Source organism: Thamnophis sirtalis, unplaced genomic scaffold (genome assembly GCF_051295495.1).
Source record: "Thamnophis sirtalis isolate CommonGarterSnake01/CBP01778 unplaced genomic scaffold, rThaSir2_p1.2 scaffold_2, whole genome shotgun sequence".
Taxonomy (NCBI): Eukaryota; Metazoa; Chordata; class Lepidosauria; order Squamata; family Natricidae; genus Thamnophis; species Thamnophis sirtalis.
Window position 1 is genome coordinate 76,462,342 of NW_028261382.1, and position 17,567 is coordinate 76,479,908.

Genomic DNA, 17,567 nt, shown 5'->3' on the forward strand with positions numbered 1-17,567 from the left:
CAATTTCAGTCCTGCCTTTCTCCTCTGAATAGCTAACGCTATTTTTAAAAAACTAAACTCTTCAATATTGGTTTTGTTTTTCAACTTGTGTTATCTGCTTTCAGTACTTGTTACCAGTAGAAAGACAGGATTCGCCCTGAACGTCACACTAAACTCTTTTCACAATGAAGGGCCTGTAAAAAGAGATGGGAGATCTTTTCTAAATGTTGAGAACACAGGACAGAAAGATTCACAGTCATCTCATGGTTGTCTCAAAGGTGCTTTTTAAAAAGGCAAGTTAAGTGTTTTTTTCCCTTGTGGAAGAAGAAGTTTTGCTTCTCATCCCAAGAAGCTTTATTAGTTCTGACTGACAGTTCTGACTGAGTTCTGATCAGTAAGTAGAAGAAGTCTACATCCAAGAAGCTTCATCAGTTCTGACTTAATTCTGCTCAGTGAGTGAATGAAGACATGGTTAATCTCTGTCAAATCCAATAGACCAAGAATGTTGCAACGGGTTAATCAAGTATATCTGGGTTAAGGTGCTTTGGAGAAGATCACTATGGCACTACCTAAATTTTCAATCCATGGTGTAACAAGAGTTAAACATTCAACATGGCAAAACATTCCAGATGTAGCTTAGAGGCATATGTTCCAACATCACAGCATATGTTTTGCATTCTAAAGTTTTTAACTTCCCATATGGCATTTCTAATGAAATTGAGATGTCCTCCCAAAATTCTGGCACTTGTAATCTGAAAGAACCAAGTTGAGAAAAACTAGCAAAGATAATATGGGTCTAAATATTATTATTCTATCTGAACATTATTGACAGCACTGGAATTTCCTTTCATGGATTAGCCATAATACCTTCGTATATACCAGATTATAGTCTAATGTAACCACTTTGCTGAAGAAAAGTATCTATTAAGTAGTTATTGGGGGAAACTACTCAGGAATGCAATTGAATTTCATCATGGGGGGAAAAAAGATAGGGTAGACGTATTGCAAAATCAGTTAATGATATATTGACATGTACCTCTGCTCACTGAGGTTTCATAGATTTTACTCTCAAGGATGTGGTTATTAAATGGTAACAAACAAAGAAAAAAGTATAGAAGCCGCTGAGTATCTCAGCTCCCTTCATCCTGCTGGGATTTTGACCTCTTTGATATTGATTCTGGCATATCCAAATATTGTCACATTTGAAATTATTTGTCAGGTAACTGAGGATTTAATAGCTGCCAGCTGATGTAAGGTTGTAAGCTGTAAGCTGATGCAATGAGGATGATTCGGCAATATATGGTATTGCTTCTTTATGACTGGCGGGGTGGAGACTCTGGTGAGGTGTCTACATATAGATGGCCATTAGAGGACATTTCTCTCTCTCTCATCATGTATCTCATTTCTCTCCTTGTGTCTGTAGCTGTGTGGTAAGGCATTTATCTCCATGTGCATGTCTGCATATATTTATATATAAACCACTATTAACTGTCTAAAGGCTCTGTATGCTGTGTTTTGCTCCTGGGCTTATCTCATAATAATAGTTATGCTCAGGGGCAGGTTCCAGTTGCTGTTACTGCCAGTTCACTCAGGGATGCACTGTGCGCGCTTTGCTTGCACTTGATGCCACTATGCGTGCATGTGGAGTACTAAGAATGGTAGCAAACAAAAAACAAGATAGAATCGGTTCGGGGGCATGGCAGGCTGAGTTACTATCTAAATCAGCCAAACTGGTAGAAACCCATCTCTGGTCATGCTGCCAAAACTCTGCCAAAGATAAGTCTAACGTGCATGTGAAAAGGAATTACCATTTCTGCTAGATTCCATATAGTAAGTAGGGTGGGCTACTTTGATGTACCACTGCTTGATTGTGAGAAGAGAATGTAGTCAGGCTTTGCAGGAGATTGGTAAGGAGGAGGAGCAAGCTCAGTTGGCAATAACAGAAGGACAAAGCTGGAAGGGACCTTGGAGGTCTTCTAGTCCAGCAGGAGACCCTGAATCATTCTGGACAAGTGGCTCCCAGTCTCTTCCTAAACTCTTCTCAACTCTTCTCAATTCAAACTCTCTCAGTGCAGGCCATCTCTTCCCCTCCCTGAGTATCAGAAGTCACATTTTCCTTACCTCAATCCTTACCAATAAATGAAACTTTATTGAGGTGAGTAGGCTACCTCACGCTGTATGAATGTTTTGGATTTCAGTTCTGGCTGACAGCAAAAACGTGTGGGAGATGCTTTGGGTTGTAACATTTGGATTCCGGAGGAGACCAAGTTGCTTAGGCCAACCTTCATGAGTATCTCTATACACATCTATCTGTGTTCATATTGGCCATTGCTTCTCCCTTTCTTCTTTTTTCTCTCCTCAGGTTTGCTAGGCTCCATCTTCATCTTTTGATTTAAGAACATTTATATGACCCCCTATTCACTCTCGGTGACTCTGGGCAGCTTAACAACAACATCTGTAGTTCATTCACTGTGATACAACACAATCCATTTCCTGACAAAGAGCCACAACTGACTACAATAGGCATTGCCAGGGGCCACACTCCGAGAAGGGGTTGCTGGAGCAGAACAAAATAAATTGACTTCATTTACAAGTTTTTAAATGTCAATATAATTCATAGTGTCTGGTCCCATATTTGAAAGCTATGTCTAATTATATCAAATGCTATAATTTAGTAACCGCTTTTAGAAACCTCTTGTGGCCATGCCAAAGGCTTTGAAGACCGACCTTGGGCCTCAATTCTGGGCTACAACAATCGCAATCTACTAGCGTGGCAACAGCGCCAAGAGGCTAAAATATTATACGGCTGCTAAAGGCTGCCAGATATTTGCTACTTACTTTGGCGATTCTGCTTGGAAGTCAAATTTGAGACGAGCAGCTTTCATCTGGCAGAGGGAAGAGAAATAAGTTAAAAGCAGACACAGAGTCCAAAACCCAATTAAAGGGCACTCAATTACCAAGAGAAACTGGGCATTTTGCCAGGACAGTAAAACATAAGAGAAAACAGCCCAAGGACACAACTACAGGTAGTCCTCAGCGTATAACCACAGCTGGGACCGAAATTTCTGTCGCTAAGTGAAACAGTTGTGAAGTGAGTCTGCTCCGTTTTATGACCTTCCTTGCCACAATTGTTCAGTGAACCACTGCGATTAGTAATAAGCAGTTGTTAAGTGAATCTGGCTTTCCCATTGACTTTGTTTGTCTGAAGGTCGCAAAAGGGGATCACGTTGCAACCATCATAAATACGAGTCAGTTGCCAAGCTTCCAAATTTTGATCATGTGACCATGTTCTGCAATGGTCATAAGAGTGAAAAACAGTGATGTTATTTTTTCCCCAGTGCTGTTATAACTTCGAATGGTCACTAAATGAACTGTTGTAAGTCGAGAACTACCTGCATTAAGCTTGCTGGTATGGCCTATAGCATACTGGAGGTGGAAGAGGTACCTTAAGCAACAGAAAATCCAATCTAAGCTCTTTTCTAATGTTAAATTCACGCCCTAACCTCACCTATTCTCGATATGCTGACAAACATACAATGATGCAGGAGAGGCTTTGCGATTGTCAAATCCCTGAAGAAAGTTTTACAATTCCTCTCCAAGACATAAAAGTTTATCCTGTCAATCAGGGACAGAGAAGAACACTTGTATTCCAGTCAACTGGTGAAGTATGCAAAGAAAAAAATCTGGACTGCAAATCTCCCGTCAATTTACTTTTTTTCCTCAGTGAGAGCAGAAAAATTAAAGCAGATTAACTAGGGGTACTAATGCGGCTTAGTTCTTTGGCTCGTGATAATAAACCTTTCTAAAAAAGGTTGGGAAATTCGTGACTTTTCAGATGTTGAAAGGTTGTCCACCTCAGATTCTAGAACTGGAGTATCAAACTCAAGGCCCGGGGGCAGGATCCGGCCCACGGGGTGCTTAGATCTGGCCACAGTAAAGGATCGGCCCACGGAGCTTCTGCCAGTGAAAATGGGCTCCATTTTCGGTTGCCACTGTGCTCAGGCCACCACAGGTGCCCCTGACACAAGTGACGGCAAGCTGGCCATATCCCTGGCCAGCCCCCGAGGTCAAACACAACCCTGATGCGGCCCTCAATGAAATCGAGTTTGACACCCCTGTTCTAAAAGTTGTCCCAATCTATCTAGAAAAGGGGTCTCCAAACTTGGGGACTTTAAGACTTGTAGACTTCATGCTGGGGAATTCTGGAAGTTAAGTCCCCAAGTCTTAAAGCTGCCAAGGTTGGAGACGCCTGAGCTAGAAGAAGCCAAGTTGAGAAAGACTGACAGTCCACCACAATCCAATCTGCTTCCTTTGAGTAGAATTTGCATCTCACCTTCTTCTCGTCTCTCTTGGGAGGACTATCTAGAAGGATTTCTGACGAATCAAGGAAAGGACTTTGCCCAGGAAGTCTCAGAGGGTCTGGATGAAGAAAATAAAGGAAAGAGTGAATCTTTTGAATTGGAAAGGAAAAAGGAGAGCTAACTTTCAACCAATCATATAAACCAAATTTCAATAATACACTTGGCAAGAAACAGCAAATCCACATTATGCTGAGTAGAGATATTCATCTCCAATCATCTACAATACTTCCCTTGGAGCAAACTATTCCTTACCCCATTTCTCTTATTTTACACATTCTTTTAATTTGCACATATACACACAACAACACAGCTACACAAGTGAGCAAAATTAAGATTGGTGGGTGGCTCAGTTCTTTCTTTGGAAGTACGTTCATTGGCCCAGAAAAGAGGGGAAAACTGGAAGTAAAATGAAATGGAAGGGAGCATGTTGGCTGGAACTAAAAGGATTAATTGGGAGCAATTTTACTATTTGTTTTCTGAGAGATGAGTGACTTGGGACTGGCTACAGCTCCCCAAACAGCAACGGAAAGGGAGTACATATGATTGCTGTCCAAAAACCCACTTGGTTCCCAGGCATCAAAAAGATCATCCATCTGCTCAAAATGCTTTTGTGTCACTACGCTCAATCTATATTGATTAAGGAGCAAAGGAAAACATTTTAGGAGACGCTTCAGTGTTTTCATCTTTCATAACAAGAATCATCCACAACACAACAAAATAGCTGACCACCCACTGTATTATGGCAAATTTCCAGAGTTGGATGTTTCTGCCCATGTATTTGCTGACTTAGCTGCAATTTGCATCGTATTAGCATTAATATGTGAGTCAAACTGTAATGAGGAGGTGGTGGAGGAAGGGACAATCTTCAGCCCAAAGGGAAAGGGGGGGGCGTGCTTATTCTTAGTTTGACGTATCCTTAAGGAAATAAAGTTCCATGTCTGTATCTCTAAAGAGATTGCAACTCATGAGAAAAAATATATATAGTACATTATTTTAGAAGGGAGATGAAGAAAGAATATATACTATAAATGTTCCCAGAATTTTTTTTTAAAAAAAACATACAATAAGAAACCTAGCACCACGTAACAGAGTGAGCTCCCATTACTTGTCCCAACTTCTGCCAACCTAGCAGTTCGAAAGCACGTAAAAATGCAAGTAGAAAAATAGGGGCCATCTTTGGTGGGAAGGTAACAACGTTCTGTGCACCTTCAGCATTGAGTCATGCTGGCCACATGACCACGGAGAAATCTTCGGACAGTGCCGGCTCTTTGGCTTTTAAACAGAGATGAGCACTGCCCCCTAGAGCCAGGAGTGACTAGCACATATGTGTGAGGGGAACCTTTAAGAAACCTAATAAGGAAGATTCTAAAGTAGTTTTCATTGTTCACTTACGTAGACGGGATTTAATTGTCACTGAGTCTCTTTTCTGTCCAGAAAACGTGGAACATTCCACCAATCTGGACAATACACTTCCTATGTGAGATCTGAGAAGATCCATTTTACCTCCAGCATTTTCTAGGGCTTCTTTTCTTCAAAATTGGAATTCCATTACAGAAGACAGCAGAGCATGCTCACTTTCCAGAGAATATACCTTGTTTCTCCAAAAATAAGATCCAATCAGAAAATAAGCGGTAACATGATTTTTCAGGATGCTTGTAATATAAACCCTACTCCAAAAATAAGATGCATTTAGTGCCATATTTCCCAGAAAATAAGCCCTAACTGGAAAATAAGCCCTAGTATGTCTTTTGTAGCAAAATTTAATATAAGACCCAGTCTTATTTTCAGGAAAACACAGGTATATTCATCCCCTTGAATTGTTGAATTAAATTACATGCCCACATTGTTCCATATAAGCCATGAGCCATACCGTTCCTGGGTAGAGAGTTGCTCCAGGTACTCCTGGTGACACCTGGGCTTCCTTTCTCCATTCTTGGGCTGACTGGTATGTGGTCCGAGGCTAAAGAATGGACACTAGAAGTGGACAATGGGCTGCCAAGTAAGAGAAGATGGAGACACAGTGAAAGCAAGTTCAATCCAGCCAATATAGGCAGTAAAATCAGATCTGCTTAATGACTAACTCACTGAAACCTGACTTACATACGGTACCTTGGACTCCATCATATCTCTGCACATTTCATACCTACAATCTGACTAGGACCAACCCCACTTGTACTCCATACAAGGAGCCATGGTGGCGCAGTGGTTAGAATGCAGTTTTGCAGGCTAACTCTGCCCACAGCCAGACGTTCGATCCTGATGGAACTCAAGGTGGACCCAGGCTTCCAACCTTCTGAGGTCAGTAAAATGAGGACCTAGATTGTTGGAGGCAACATAATGACTCTGTAAACCGCTTAAAAAGGGCTGTGAAGTGCAGTTACTATTGTTAATCTTATCATAACCCTTTAATAAAAGGTGAACCACACCACATAGAAAAGAGGCCTTTGCATCTTGGAGATGGGAAAACAATCAATCAATAATCCATGAAGAAACAACGCCTCCCAGGGATTCTTTCCAATAATGGAAGACTCTACCTTCCTCAGCTTCCAATCTCCTCTATTGGTCCATCCAGACCAGTGGTGGGATTCAATTTTTTTTATTACCAGTTCTGTGGGCGTGGCTTGGTGGATGTGGCATGGCTTGGTGGGCATGGCAGGGGAAGGATACTGCAAAATCCCCATTTCATCCCGATCAGCTGGGACTTGGGAGGCAGAGAATTGATGGGGGCGAGGCCAGCCAGAGGTGGTATTTGCTGGTTCTCCGAACTACTCAAAATTTCCACTACTGGTTCTCCAGAACTGGTCAGAACCTGCTGAATACCACCTCTGATCCAGACCTCCTTCCCTTGTCCATGTGGAATCAGAGATCAGAAGTTGAACAGGTTGTATCTCCAGCTCTCCTTCTTTCCACAAATAACTACCAGGCCTCTCTGAAGTCCTCATCCAAGCCAGGGGCTCCCAGAAGTTGTGTTAGCAAGCCAAGGTCAAGCTGAACAGGAAGCATTGAGGCAACTATTTTGTTGATGTACAACTTTAGCCCTTTTCAATGTTTTAATGCAGGATTGTCCAACCTTGGCAACTTTTAAGAGTTGGCTGGCTGGAAAATTCTGGGAATTGAAGTCCACAAGTCATAAAGTTGCCAATGTGGACAACCCTATGTTAATGTTTAAAGGGGCAGCAACCACTTTCCATGCAAAGTAACCCAAATTTTAGCTACCATTAGACTAACCCAATCCTCAATATCTAAATAATCTTCCCTCCAAGCTACCCCTAAATGTATTTAGTTGAAATTGGGAACTTTTCTAGTTGCCTCAATTGTGAATCCCTTATTTCAAGGGTGTCAAACTCTATTCTATTGAGGGCTGCATCAGGGTTGGGTTTGACCTCAGGGGAGGGAGGGCTCATGGCCAGGGTGGGCATGGACAGCTCGACATCACTCATTGGGGCTCTGTTTTCGGCCACAACGGCTTCCTGTAACCCTCTGACAGTGAAAAGCCTGGAGAGGACATGCACGGCCTTCACGAGCTCCGTTTTTGCCAGCAGAGACAATGAGTAAACAACTCATGAAACCAGCTCTGTGTATACAAATACCCTGTTTTCCCAAAAATAAGACCTCCCTGGATAATAAGCCCAATTGGGCTTTTGAATGCTAAAATAATCCCTCCCCCCAAAATAAGCCCTCCTCGAAAATATTGCAACACAGCAGTAGCCATGAGTTGACCACGCTCGCTGCCTCCTGCACCTCAAAAATAATAAGACCTCCCCAAAAATAAGGCCAAGCGCTTATTTGGGGGGGTCAAAAGAAAATGACTCTATCTTATTTTCAAGGAAACAGGGTATCTATCTATCTACTGTAGCGCTCTCTCTCTCTCTCTCTCTCTCTCTCTCTCTCTCTCTCTCTCTCTCGTTACTGCTCACTGCTCACTTTGTAACTGTTTCAAAGATTTGAGCCCTGAATGTTTTTCAAAACAGGCGTCACACCTAGAAATAAATACTTGAGAAAGATACTTTCACTGAGTTTTATATCCCATGATGAGGCATGCATCAACATTGTCAATTTTTGGATCCTTTGCCTGTTTTGTGCAAACTTTGCCTGTTTTGTTCAAAAGACAAATAAGGATACAACCAGGCAGAAGGGCAAGCAGCTGAGCTTCAGTGCTCAGTCATTTTATTTCTGAACCATCATAAAACAAAGTCACCCATAAAAAAAGACCACAATCTGATGGTTAAGTTTTGGCTCAGAAAGTTGTATGGATGCCACACTGTGGGTTGTATGTTATGGTGTACATCTAAGCGTTGCTATATAAACCTGGCCGCTAAATTAGTCAACAAGCCATTACTATAACAAACAATGTGTAATCCAGCCTCTACATACACACTCATACAGTACACACACCCAGAGACTATACAGTTTCGACAAGGAACGTATCAGCATTTCATTTTTCACAATCGTAAGATGTTATTGAGTTTTTGTGGGATGGGTCCTGGAGAGAGCGGGAGGAAAAGGGCCAGGAATCTAAAATCCAGATTCCTGCTCAACTATGAAGCACTTAAAGTGACCTTGTAGGGCCCAAGTGGCTTAGTGAAGGAGGCCAATGACCTGGGTTTGCAAACACAGAAATTCCCCAAATAACTGTCCCAACTGGGCCATGCTATACGGGTAATCCTCGACGTACGACCACAATTGAAGTGAACCCCTGCAGTTGTTAAGTTAGTAACATGGTTGTTAAGTGAATCTGGCTTCCCCATTGCTTGTCAGTAGGTCGCAAAAGGGGATTACATGAGTTTGGGACAAGGGTCTCCAACTTTGGCAACTTTAAGACTTGTGGACTTCAACTCCCAGAATTCCTCAGCTAGCAAAGCTAACTGAGGAATTCTGGGAGTTGGAGTCCACAAGTCTTAAAGTTGCCCAGGTGCTGGCTGGGAAATTCTGGGAGTTGAAGTCCACATGTCTTAAAGACCCCTGCTATTTATGCAACCGTCATAAATATGAACCAGTTGCCAAGCGTCTGAATTTTGATCGTGTGACTATGGGAATGCTGCAAAGGTCATAAGGGGGAAAATGACCATAAATCACTTTTTTCGGTCCTGTTGTGATGTTGGTCACTAAATGAACTGTTGTAGGTTGAGGTCTACCTGTAGTTACCAAACCACATTTTAGCCTAGAGTATTTGGTGAACAGCCACTGTCCCTCAACTTGAATTATTTTACAGGATTATCAGACAGACAAAAATTGTTCTGCGTATGTGTAGAACCGAAAAACAAGATGGCCCGCCTATGGACCCCGCCACTGCTATAATGAATCTGGAAAATATTTGAGATAAAGGAGTTGCAGTTGCAAAATATTAATTTTGGGATATGGTACAAATTGATATAGTGATATTTTTATACCGATAGTCCTCGAGTTATAAGCATTCATTTAGTGACCATTTGACGTGAATTATTGAATGGCACTAAAAAAGGGGGGGCCTATGATCATTTTTCACACTTATGACCATTGCAGAATCCTCACAGATACATAATCAAAATTCAGACGCTTGGCAACCGACTCATATTTACGACGATTGCAGTCTCCAGGGGGTCACGAGACCCCTCTTTGTGACTCTCTGATGAGCAAGATCAACGCGGAAGCCAGATTCACTTAACAACTGTGTCACTAACTTAAGAACTGTAGGGGTTCACTTAACAACTGTGGCAAGAAAGGTCGTCCAACGGGGGAAAATTCACTCAACAACTGTCTCGCTTAGCAATAGAAACTTTGAGCTCAGTTGTGGTTTTTGCCTCGGGTGCCAAACCCCATTTAATGCCCCCCCGCGCACAATGCCCCCTGCACATACACGTATGACATACATACCCTGCTGTCCCACACATGGACACACAGCTTTCTTGGAGCCCCGGGAGGGCGAAAATGGCGTCCCCGCCCCCCCCCCTCCGGAGGCCCTCTGGAGGCCAGAAACAGCCCATTTTCCAACTTCCAGTGGGACCAGTAGGCCCGTTTTTCACCCTCCCTAGGATCCAGAGGCTGTCTAGGAGCCTGGGGAGGGCAAAAAATGACCCAACACGCAAATCAGAAGTTTAGGAACGGACTTTTGGATTGTCCGTTTTTCTCCCTCCGGAGGCTTCCCTTCAGCCTTGATGGTCAAAAATCAAGGCCGAAAATCAGCTGGCCAGTGCACGCATATACACTGGAGCTGACAGGGCAATGTCTTGCGTGCCCTCAGAAATGGCTCAGCATGCCACCTGTGGCATGCATGCCATAGGTTCGCCATTACGGCTATAGGGCAGGGATCTCCAACCTTGGCAACTTTAAGCCTGGTGGACCTCAATTCCCAGAATTCCCCAGCCAGCTTTGAAGTCCTCCAGGCTTAGAGTTTCCAAGGTTGGAGACCCTTGCTATAGGGTCTTCAACTCAAGGAGGAGGTCGGATTAGAAGACTTCCAAGGTCCCTTCCAACCTTGTTATTCTGTATTCTGTTCTTCATTGCTGGGTTTAAATAATGTTCTGATCCATGTTTTGTTTAATCCTGGTTGGCTGAAGAAATCACAGTGAGCTAATTTATAGAACATGCTAAGTTGTAGACCCTAGTTTACAAACCATAATGATGGGGTCCATTCACCATGTTGAATCCAACCCAAACCTAAACCCAAAGCAACCCAAACCAAACCTAAACCTAAACCCAAACCAAACCAAGCCTAAACCCAATTCAGCTCAAGCCAAGCCAAGCCTAAACCCAACCCAACCCTAACCCAAACCAAACCAAACCAAACCAAACCAAGCCTAAACCTAACTCAACTCAAGCCAAACCTAAACCCAACCCAAACCTAAACCTAAACCTAAACCCAAACCTAAACCAAACCAAACCAAACCAAACCAAGCCTAAACCCAATTCAACTCAAGCCAAGCCAAGCCTAAACCCAACCCAACCCAACCCAAACCAAACCAAGCTTAAACCCAACTCACCTCAAGCCAAGCCTAAACCCAAACCAACCCTAAACCAAACCAAACCAACCCTAAACCAAACCAAACCAAACCAACTCAAGCCTAAACTCAACTCAAGCCAAGCCAAGCCTAAACCCAACCCAAACTTAAACCAACCCAAACCAAAACCATCTGTATTATAGTTTAGGCCATGCCTGAATTAATTCTGAAACTCTTGAGATCTTGTCTGGACAATTCCCCACTATTCTTCCCAATTCTTTCCATGTCAGAACCGGCTCCAGAAGACAAGATTCAGCCAGCTCTCCAAGAAGGCCATCAAAAGTTAGAATCCGACTCACATTCCCCAACATCTTTTCTCTTCCACTCTGTCCATAGTCCCAGACAGCCAGACTGTTTTCTCTTTCGATGAACCTAAACATATTTTTGTTTGCTTCTTTTTTTCTGCCTGTGTGTGCAAGACAGGATGTGCAAAACAGGATGAATCCTGATAAGGATGGCCTTGCTACTCCAGACCAAAAAGTCCACAGAGTTCTCTGCCCTACTGAATATTTCACGCTTTCTGAACCTTAACAACCTTAAGAAGGGTGTGTGAACTTAAGGAGGGTGTGAAGTCCATGCTTCTTAAAGTTGCTAAGGTTGAGAAACGCTGGACTAGATTTTTTAGGGCCAGATCTTCACTGCTCTAATCAGCTAATGCAATTAGTCCTATGCCCTGCGGTTTGCTTCCTTGCCTCTGCCACTCCAAATTTCCCCAGATACATTGCTTCGAGACATGGAAGCTCTTTTTGGCAGGAGTCTGAAAAGCGGCACACGGCGGGATGCTTCGATTCGGCAGGCAAAAAGTTCAGCTCATCTTTTCTCTTAACACTTACACCCATGGACGGACGGATGCACACACACACACACACACACACACACACACACCCTCCCTGCAAGGGAAAGGGAGCAGCATTCCTGAATGAAAAAAAACTTTCCAGCTTCCAAACTTTTTCTCTTTCAACCCTCCAGTTATAACAAACTTTCTCCAATGTGCTGCAGATCAGAAACCCAGTCAAACACATCTGGAGACCGTTTAGTGATGGGAAGCTACCCTCGTCCTCCCCCTCCCTTCAGCATCTTGCACCCCCCCCCCTTGCCTTGCCCTGCCCGCCCGGCCTTGCTTTCCATCTCCCCCACCTCTTGCAAATTTTTCTCCAGGCAGGCGCCCAAGATACTTTCAGGATGACGCTACCCTTGCCAGCCAAGGTGTGGCCGCCCGGTTGCCAGCTAAGAAGGAAGCAGTAAGTGGCAAGCTGGGCACTCTGCATGCCAGCATCTAACAGTTGTGCTATCCTCCCCCAACACCCCAACACCCCACCCAATTCCACATACTCACCAGTGGGCAGGGAAGGCCAGGGAAGAGAGGCAGGAAGAGGAACCAGCCGTGGAATTCTGCGTAGAGAAAGGGGAAAAAGGAGAGCTGACACACAGAAGGGAAAAGTCTGAATTCGTGTGGCGGGCGGAAACCAGCCAGCAACAAAATAGTTGGCCAGCAGAGAGGGAGGCAGGGAGGCAGAGAGGGAGGGAAGCAAGTCCCAGGCAGGGTGCTGGGAAAACCAGAGGGAGGGAGGGGAAGCAGGCGGGCAGACAGGACACAGCAGGGTCCTAAAGGCCAACTGGTCAAAGTAGAACAGGGAGGATGGATATCCAACTGGGTATGTGGAAGAGGCACCGGCAAAATTCTTTTTTTTTTTAAACTAATCCCATCAAATGTCCAGGGACAAAACTCCCTTTCAAAATAATCTGAGACATTTCTAAACTCTTAAGAAGAAATTTCCTGACAGCAAGAAAAATTAATCTTACTTATTAATAAGTAAGATTAATTGTTCTTAATAATTATTAATTAAACAATAAATTAATCTTAATTAGATTTAAGTCCAGATGTTGCGGCTATGTTCCAACACTGGAGGTTTTTAAGAAGATTGCAGACAAGCATTTCTCTGAAAGGCTGCAGGGTCTCCTGCTTGAGTAGGGGGTTGGACTAGATGACCTCCAAGGTCCCTTTGAACTGGATGGTACTGTTACTGAATTCTATTTCCTTTGTTAATGTTCAGGTTTCTAATTTTCAATGCTTGATGTTTTAATATTTCTAACTTTTCACTGCTTATATTTTATTTATTTCTATCCCGCCTTTTAAAATTATTTTTACAAATAACTCAAGGAAGCAAAGATACCCAACGCGCACAATCTTCCTTCCTCCTATTTCCCCCCACAACAACAACCTTGTGAGGTGGGTTGAGCTGAGAGAGGAGGATTGGCTCGAAATCACCTAGAAATCACGTGGCTAAGGTTTTTTTATTGATTTATGTATTGTTTTATGATAATTAATGTAAGATGCCTGGACTTGCTTGATGGCTGCAGAGATGGCATTCTATTTTCATCACTACTGGTTTGGTAGTGGGAGCACTCATCTGGGCATGCACCGAACCTTCTGCGCATGCACTAAACCTGCGCATGCGCAGAAGGTCCTTGATAATATCTGGGTGGATAGATGGAGCCTAGCACCACCGCCACTACCACTTCGCCCGAAACCGTGCAAACTAGCAGCATACCACCTCTGTATGCATGGCATATAAATTTAATAAATAAATAAAAATAATATACATAAATAAGAACAGCCTAGCCTGTTTCCTATCTGCTTTAATTTGGGAGGGATTTTTAATTCTACTTCATTTCACACCATTTATAAAACCGTCTGAGTTGGTGAGAAGGACAGCAGAAAAAATTAATAACAAATAAAAAATATTTTAATTTCATAAATTACAGAATAATGGGGTTGCAACCCTAAAAAGATGTGGTAACAAGGTACATGAAGGCACATTCACACAATGTGTCAGCCTCTGGTCTGTTGCCCGTATGTCACTAAATTATCCCAATTGCTAAGACTTCCTATATATATATATATCGAAAGGTAAATGTTCCCCTCTCACATATGTACTAGTCGTTCCCGACTCTAGGGGGCAATGCTCATCTCCATTTCAAAGCTGAAGAGCCAGCGCTGTCCGAAGACGTCTCTGTGGTCATGTGGCCAGCATGACTAAATGCCAAAGGCGCACGAAACACTGTTACCTTCCCACCAAAGGTGATACCTATTTTTCTACTTGCCTTTTTAACATGCTTTCGAAATGCTAGGATGGCAGAAGCTGGGAGAAGTAACGGGAGCTCATTCAGTTATGCGGTGCTAGGGATTTGAACCGCTGACCTTTCTGACCGACAAGCTCAGCATCTTAGCCACTGAGGCACTGCGTCCCCTAGAATTAATTTCTAGGAGATTTTTAGAATTAATTTCTAGAATTATATAATGGGTTAATTAAGTCATTATTATTTAGGATAATTATTGGCAGAAGCTGGGACAAGTCACAGGAGCTCACTCCGTTACATGGCACTAGGGATTCGAACCGCCAAACTGCAGATCTTTCTGATCTACAAGCTCAGTGTCAGCCTCTGAGGCTGAGCCACTGTGTTCCCTTGTATACATATATAGAGGTTTTATTTATAATTTACTCACTTATTAAATGTATAGGCTGCCCAATTCTGGTATAACTCTGGGAGGTATACAGTACAGCATGAAACAATTGAAAACAATAGAATACAAAGCAATATTAATGCAAACAGCTGGAGAAAATAGTACAGTTTGGTCTAGGGCAGTGAGGGCGAACCTTTTTCGATTCACGTGCAAAAAGCAGGGGGAGCACAGGGGGGGCGTGTGCAGGTGTGTCACACCCATAATGCTATGTGCACGACCCCAGCGTGCATGCGCACATGACCAGCACTCCCCCCACTTTTGGCATGCTTTTCCACAAGTCTGAAAGACCCCTGCAATCGCCATAAATATGAAGCAGTTGCCAAGCATCTGAATTTTGATCGTGTGCCTATGGGGATGCTGCAAAAGTCATAAGGGGGGAAAATGACCATAAATCACTTTTATGGTGCTGTTATGACAAAAGACAAATTCTTTGTGTGTCCAATCATATTTGGCCAACAAAGAATTCTATTCTATTCTATTCTGTTCTGTTCTGTTCTGTTCTGTTCTGTTCTGTTCTGTTCTGTTCTATTCTGTTCTATTCTATTCTATTCTATTCTATTCTATATTCCAATATCTATTCTATTCTATTGTATTCCATATTCTATTCTATTCTATTCTACTCTATTCTACTCTATTTATTCATTCAATGTCACCTATGTTGCTAGAAGAGACTACAGGTAGTTCTCAACTTACCACCATTTAGTGACTGTTTGAAGTTACAACGGCACCAACAAAATTGACATGGTTGTTTTTCACACCTATGACTGTTGCAGCATCCCCGTGGTCATGTGATCAAAATTCAGACACTTGGCAATTGGTTCATATTTATGACGGTTGCGGAATCCCTGGGTCATGTGATCTCCTTTTGCGACCGTCTGACAAGCCAAGTCATTGGGGTAGCCAGACTCACTTAACAACCCTGCTACTAATTTAACAACTGCAGTGATTCACTTAACAGCTGTGGCTAGAAAAGTCTTAAATGAAGCCAAACTCGCTTAAGTTAAACAACTGTTTAACTTAGCAATGGAAATTCAATTGTGGTTCTCCATCAAGGATCACCTCGACTGACAATACCAATGGATAGCCAATAAAATATACTACATAACATGTGTTAGTAGATTAAAGGGAATAGTAGTATGATTGGTATTGTTATGCAACTCATTAAGAAATAAAGAAAGTATAATACATTGTTAATTGTAGAAAAAAATGAAAGAAATGCTTTCTATGTCAAAAAGTAACTAGAGGATATCTATTGTTTATAGTAAAATAGATCTATAGGGAATGATAATTTGGTGCAATTTTTGAAGGGACAATTGAAGATATTGTTTATGTACTAAGAAAAAATGAGTATAAAAAATGGAAAATAATGGAAGAAAATAATTCGGCTGAAAGTGAAAACCAAGCTATGAAGTTAAAATGTATTATGTAAATGAGAGGACGTAAAAGACTCAACACTGTTTCTATAATATGTGTAAAACTGTATTAAAAAATAAAAAACTTAAAATAAAAAAAATATACAACATACAGCATCAGATTGTGTCTGATCCTTCTCTCCTGTAGCTGTGGAATATGGAATAAACATCAATATCTGACTTCATTAAACAAATACAGGTGAAGAGACACAAAGGGAAGACTAGACCAACAGAAGGCTATAAATAGCTACTGTGGTCAACCTTTTATTTAAGACTGCTATTTATGTTTATGCGTGTCCTTAAAAAAACTTTGTTTGTTTTTCTTTAGTCTTTTACACGCAGAGTTAAGCTGATCATTTCAGGAAGAGGCATGCCAGAATGAGACTTTTAGGGTGGACTCCTGTTAAAGGCATGAAAGTGCAGCCAACGAAATAGATTATGTGATTTTTAAAAAAAATATGGTTACAGGGAGTCCTCGAATTGCAACAGTTTGCCAGTTCAAATGTCACCGGCTCACCGTCCTTTTCCAGATTGTTAGGGGCAAATAGGCTGACTTTATAAAACTGTAAAGCTGTAAAAGCACTACAAAGTGGTATATAAGTCTAAGTGCTATTTCCTTCCTTCCCTCCCTCCCTCCCTCCCTCCCTCCCTCCCTCCCTCCCTCCCTCCCACTGATTAGAATGCAGCTTTGCAGGCTAACTCTGCCCACAGTCTGGAGCTCGATCCTTACCAAGCTCAAGGTTGTCTCAGCCTTCCATCTTTCCAAGGTGGGTAAAATGAGGACCCAGATTTTTTTTGGGGGGGGGGACAAAATACTGACTCTGTAAATCACTTAAAGATGACTGTAAAGCACTTTAAAGCAGTATACAAGTATGAGTGCTATTACTTTCCTTCAGTGATGAAATTCAATGTTTTTACTATGGGTGTGGCTTGGTAGGCATGGCAGGGGGAAGATACTGCAAAATCTCTATTCTCACCCCACTTTGGGGCCAATCAGAGATGGTATTTACCAGTTCTCGGAACTACTCAAAATTTCTACTACTTGTTCTCCAGAACCTGCTGAATTTCACCCCTTCTTTCCTTCCTTCCTTCTTTCCTTTCTTCCCAGTGATTAGAATGCAGCATTGCAGGCAAACTCTGCCGACTGCCAGCAGTTCAATCCTGGCTCAAGGTCGACTCAGCCTTCCATCCTTCCAAGTCGATAAAATGAGGGGCAAAATTGGGGGTGCAATATACTGACTTTATAAACTGCTTAGAGAGGGCTGTAAAGCACTGTGAAGCAGTATATAAGTCTAAGTGCTATTGCTATTAC

At 42.4% G+C, this 17,567-nt stretch overlaps 1 protein-coding gene across 3 annotated transcripts in view; it reads right to left on the bottom strand.

Annotated features, from left to right (window-relative positions):
• The window catches only part of SORBS3 (sorbin and SH3 domain containing 3), a 90,338-nt gene that overhangs the window by 17,449 nt on the left and 55,322 nt on the right, over nucleotides 1-17,567 (bottom strand). For all 3 annotated transcript variants that reach the window (XM_087706130.1, XM_087706128.1, XM_087706129.1), the window contains exons 12-15: nucleotides 12,654-12,709; nucleotides 6,211-6,332; nucleotides 4,313-4,398; nucleotides 2,818-2,864 (exon numbers count right to left, since the gene is read on the bottom strand). In XM_087706130.1, coding sequence (XP_087562256.1) covers nucleotides 2,818-2,864; nucleotides 4,313-4,398; nucleotides 6,211-6,332; nucleotides 12,654-12,709 — 311 coding nt within the window. The remainder of the gene's footprint in view (nucleotides 1-2,817; nucleotides 2,865-4,312; nucleotides 4,399-6,210; nucleotides 6,333-12,653; nucleotides 12,710-17,567) is intronic.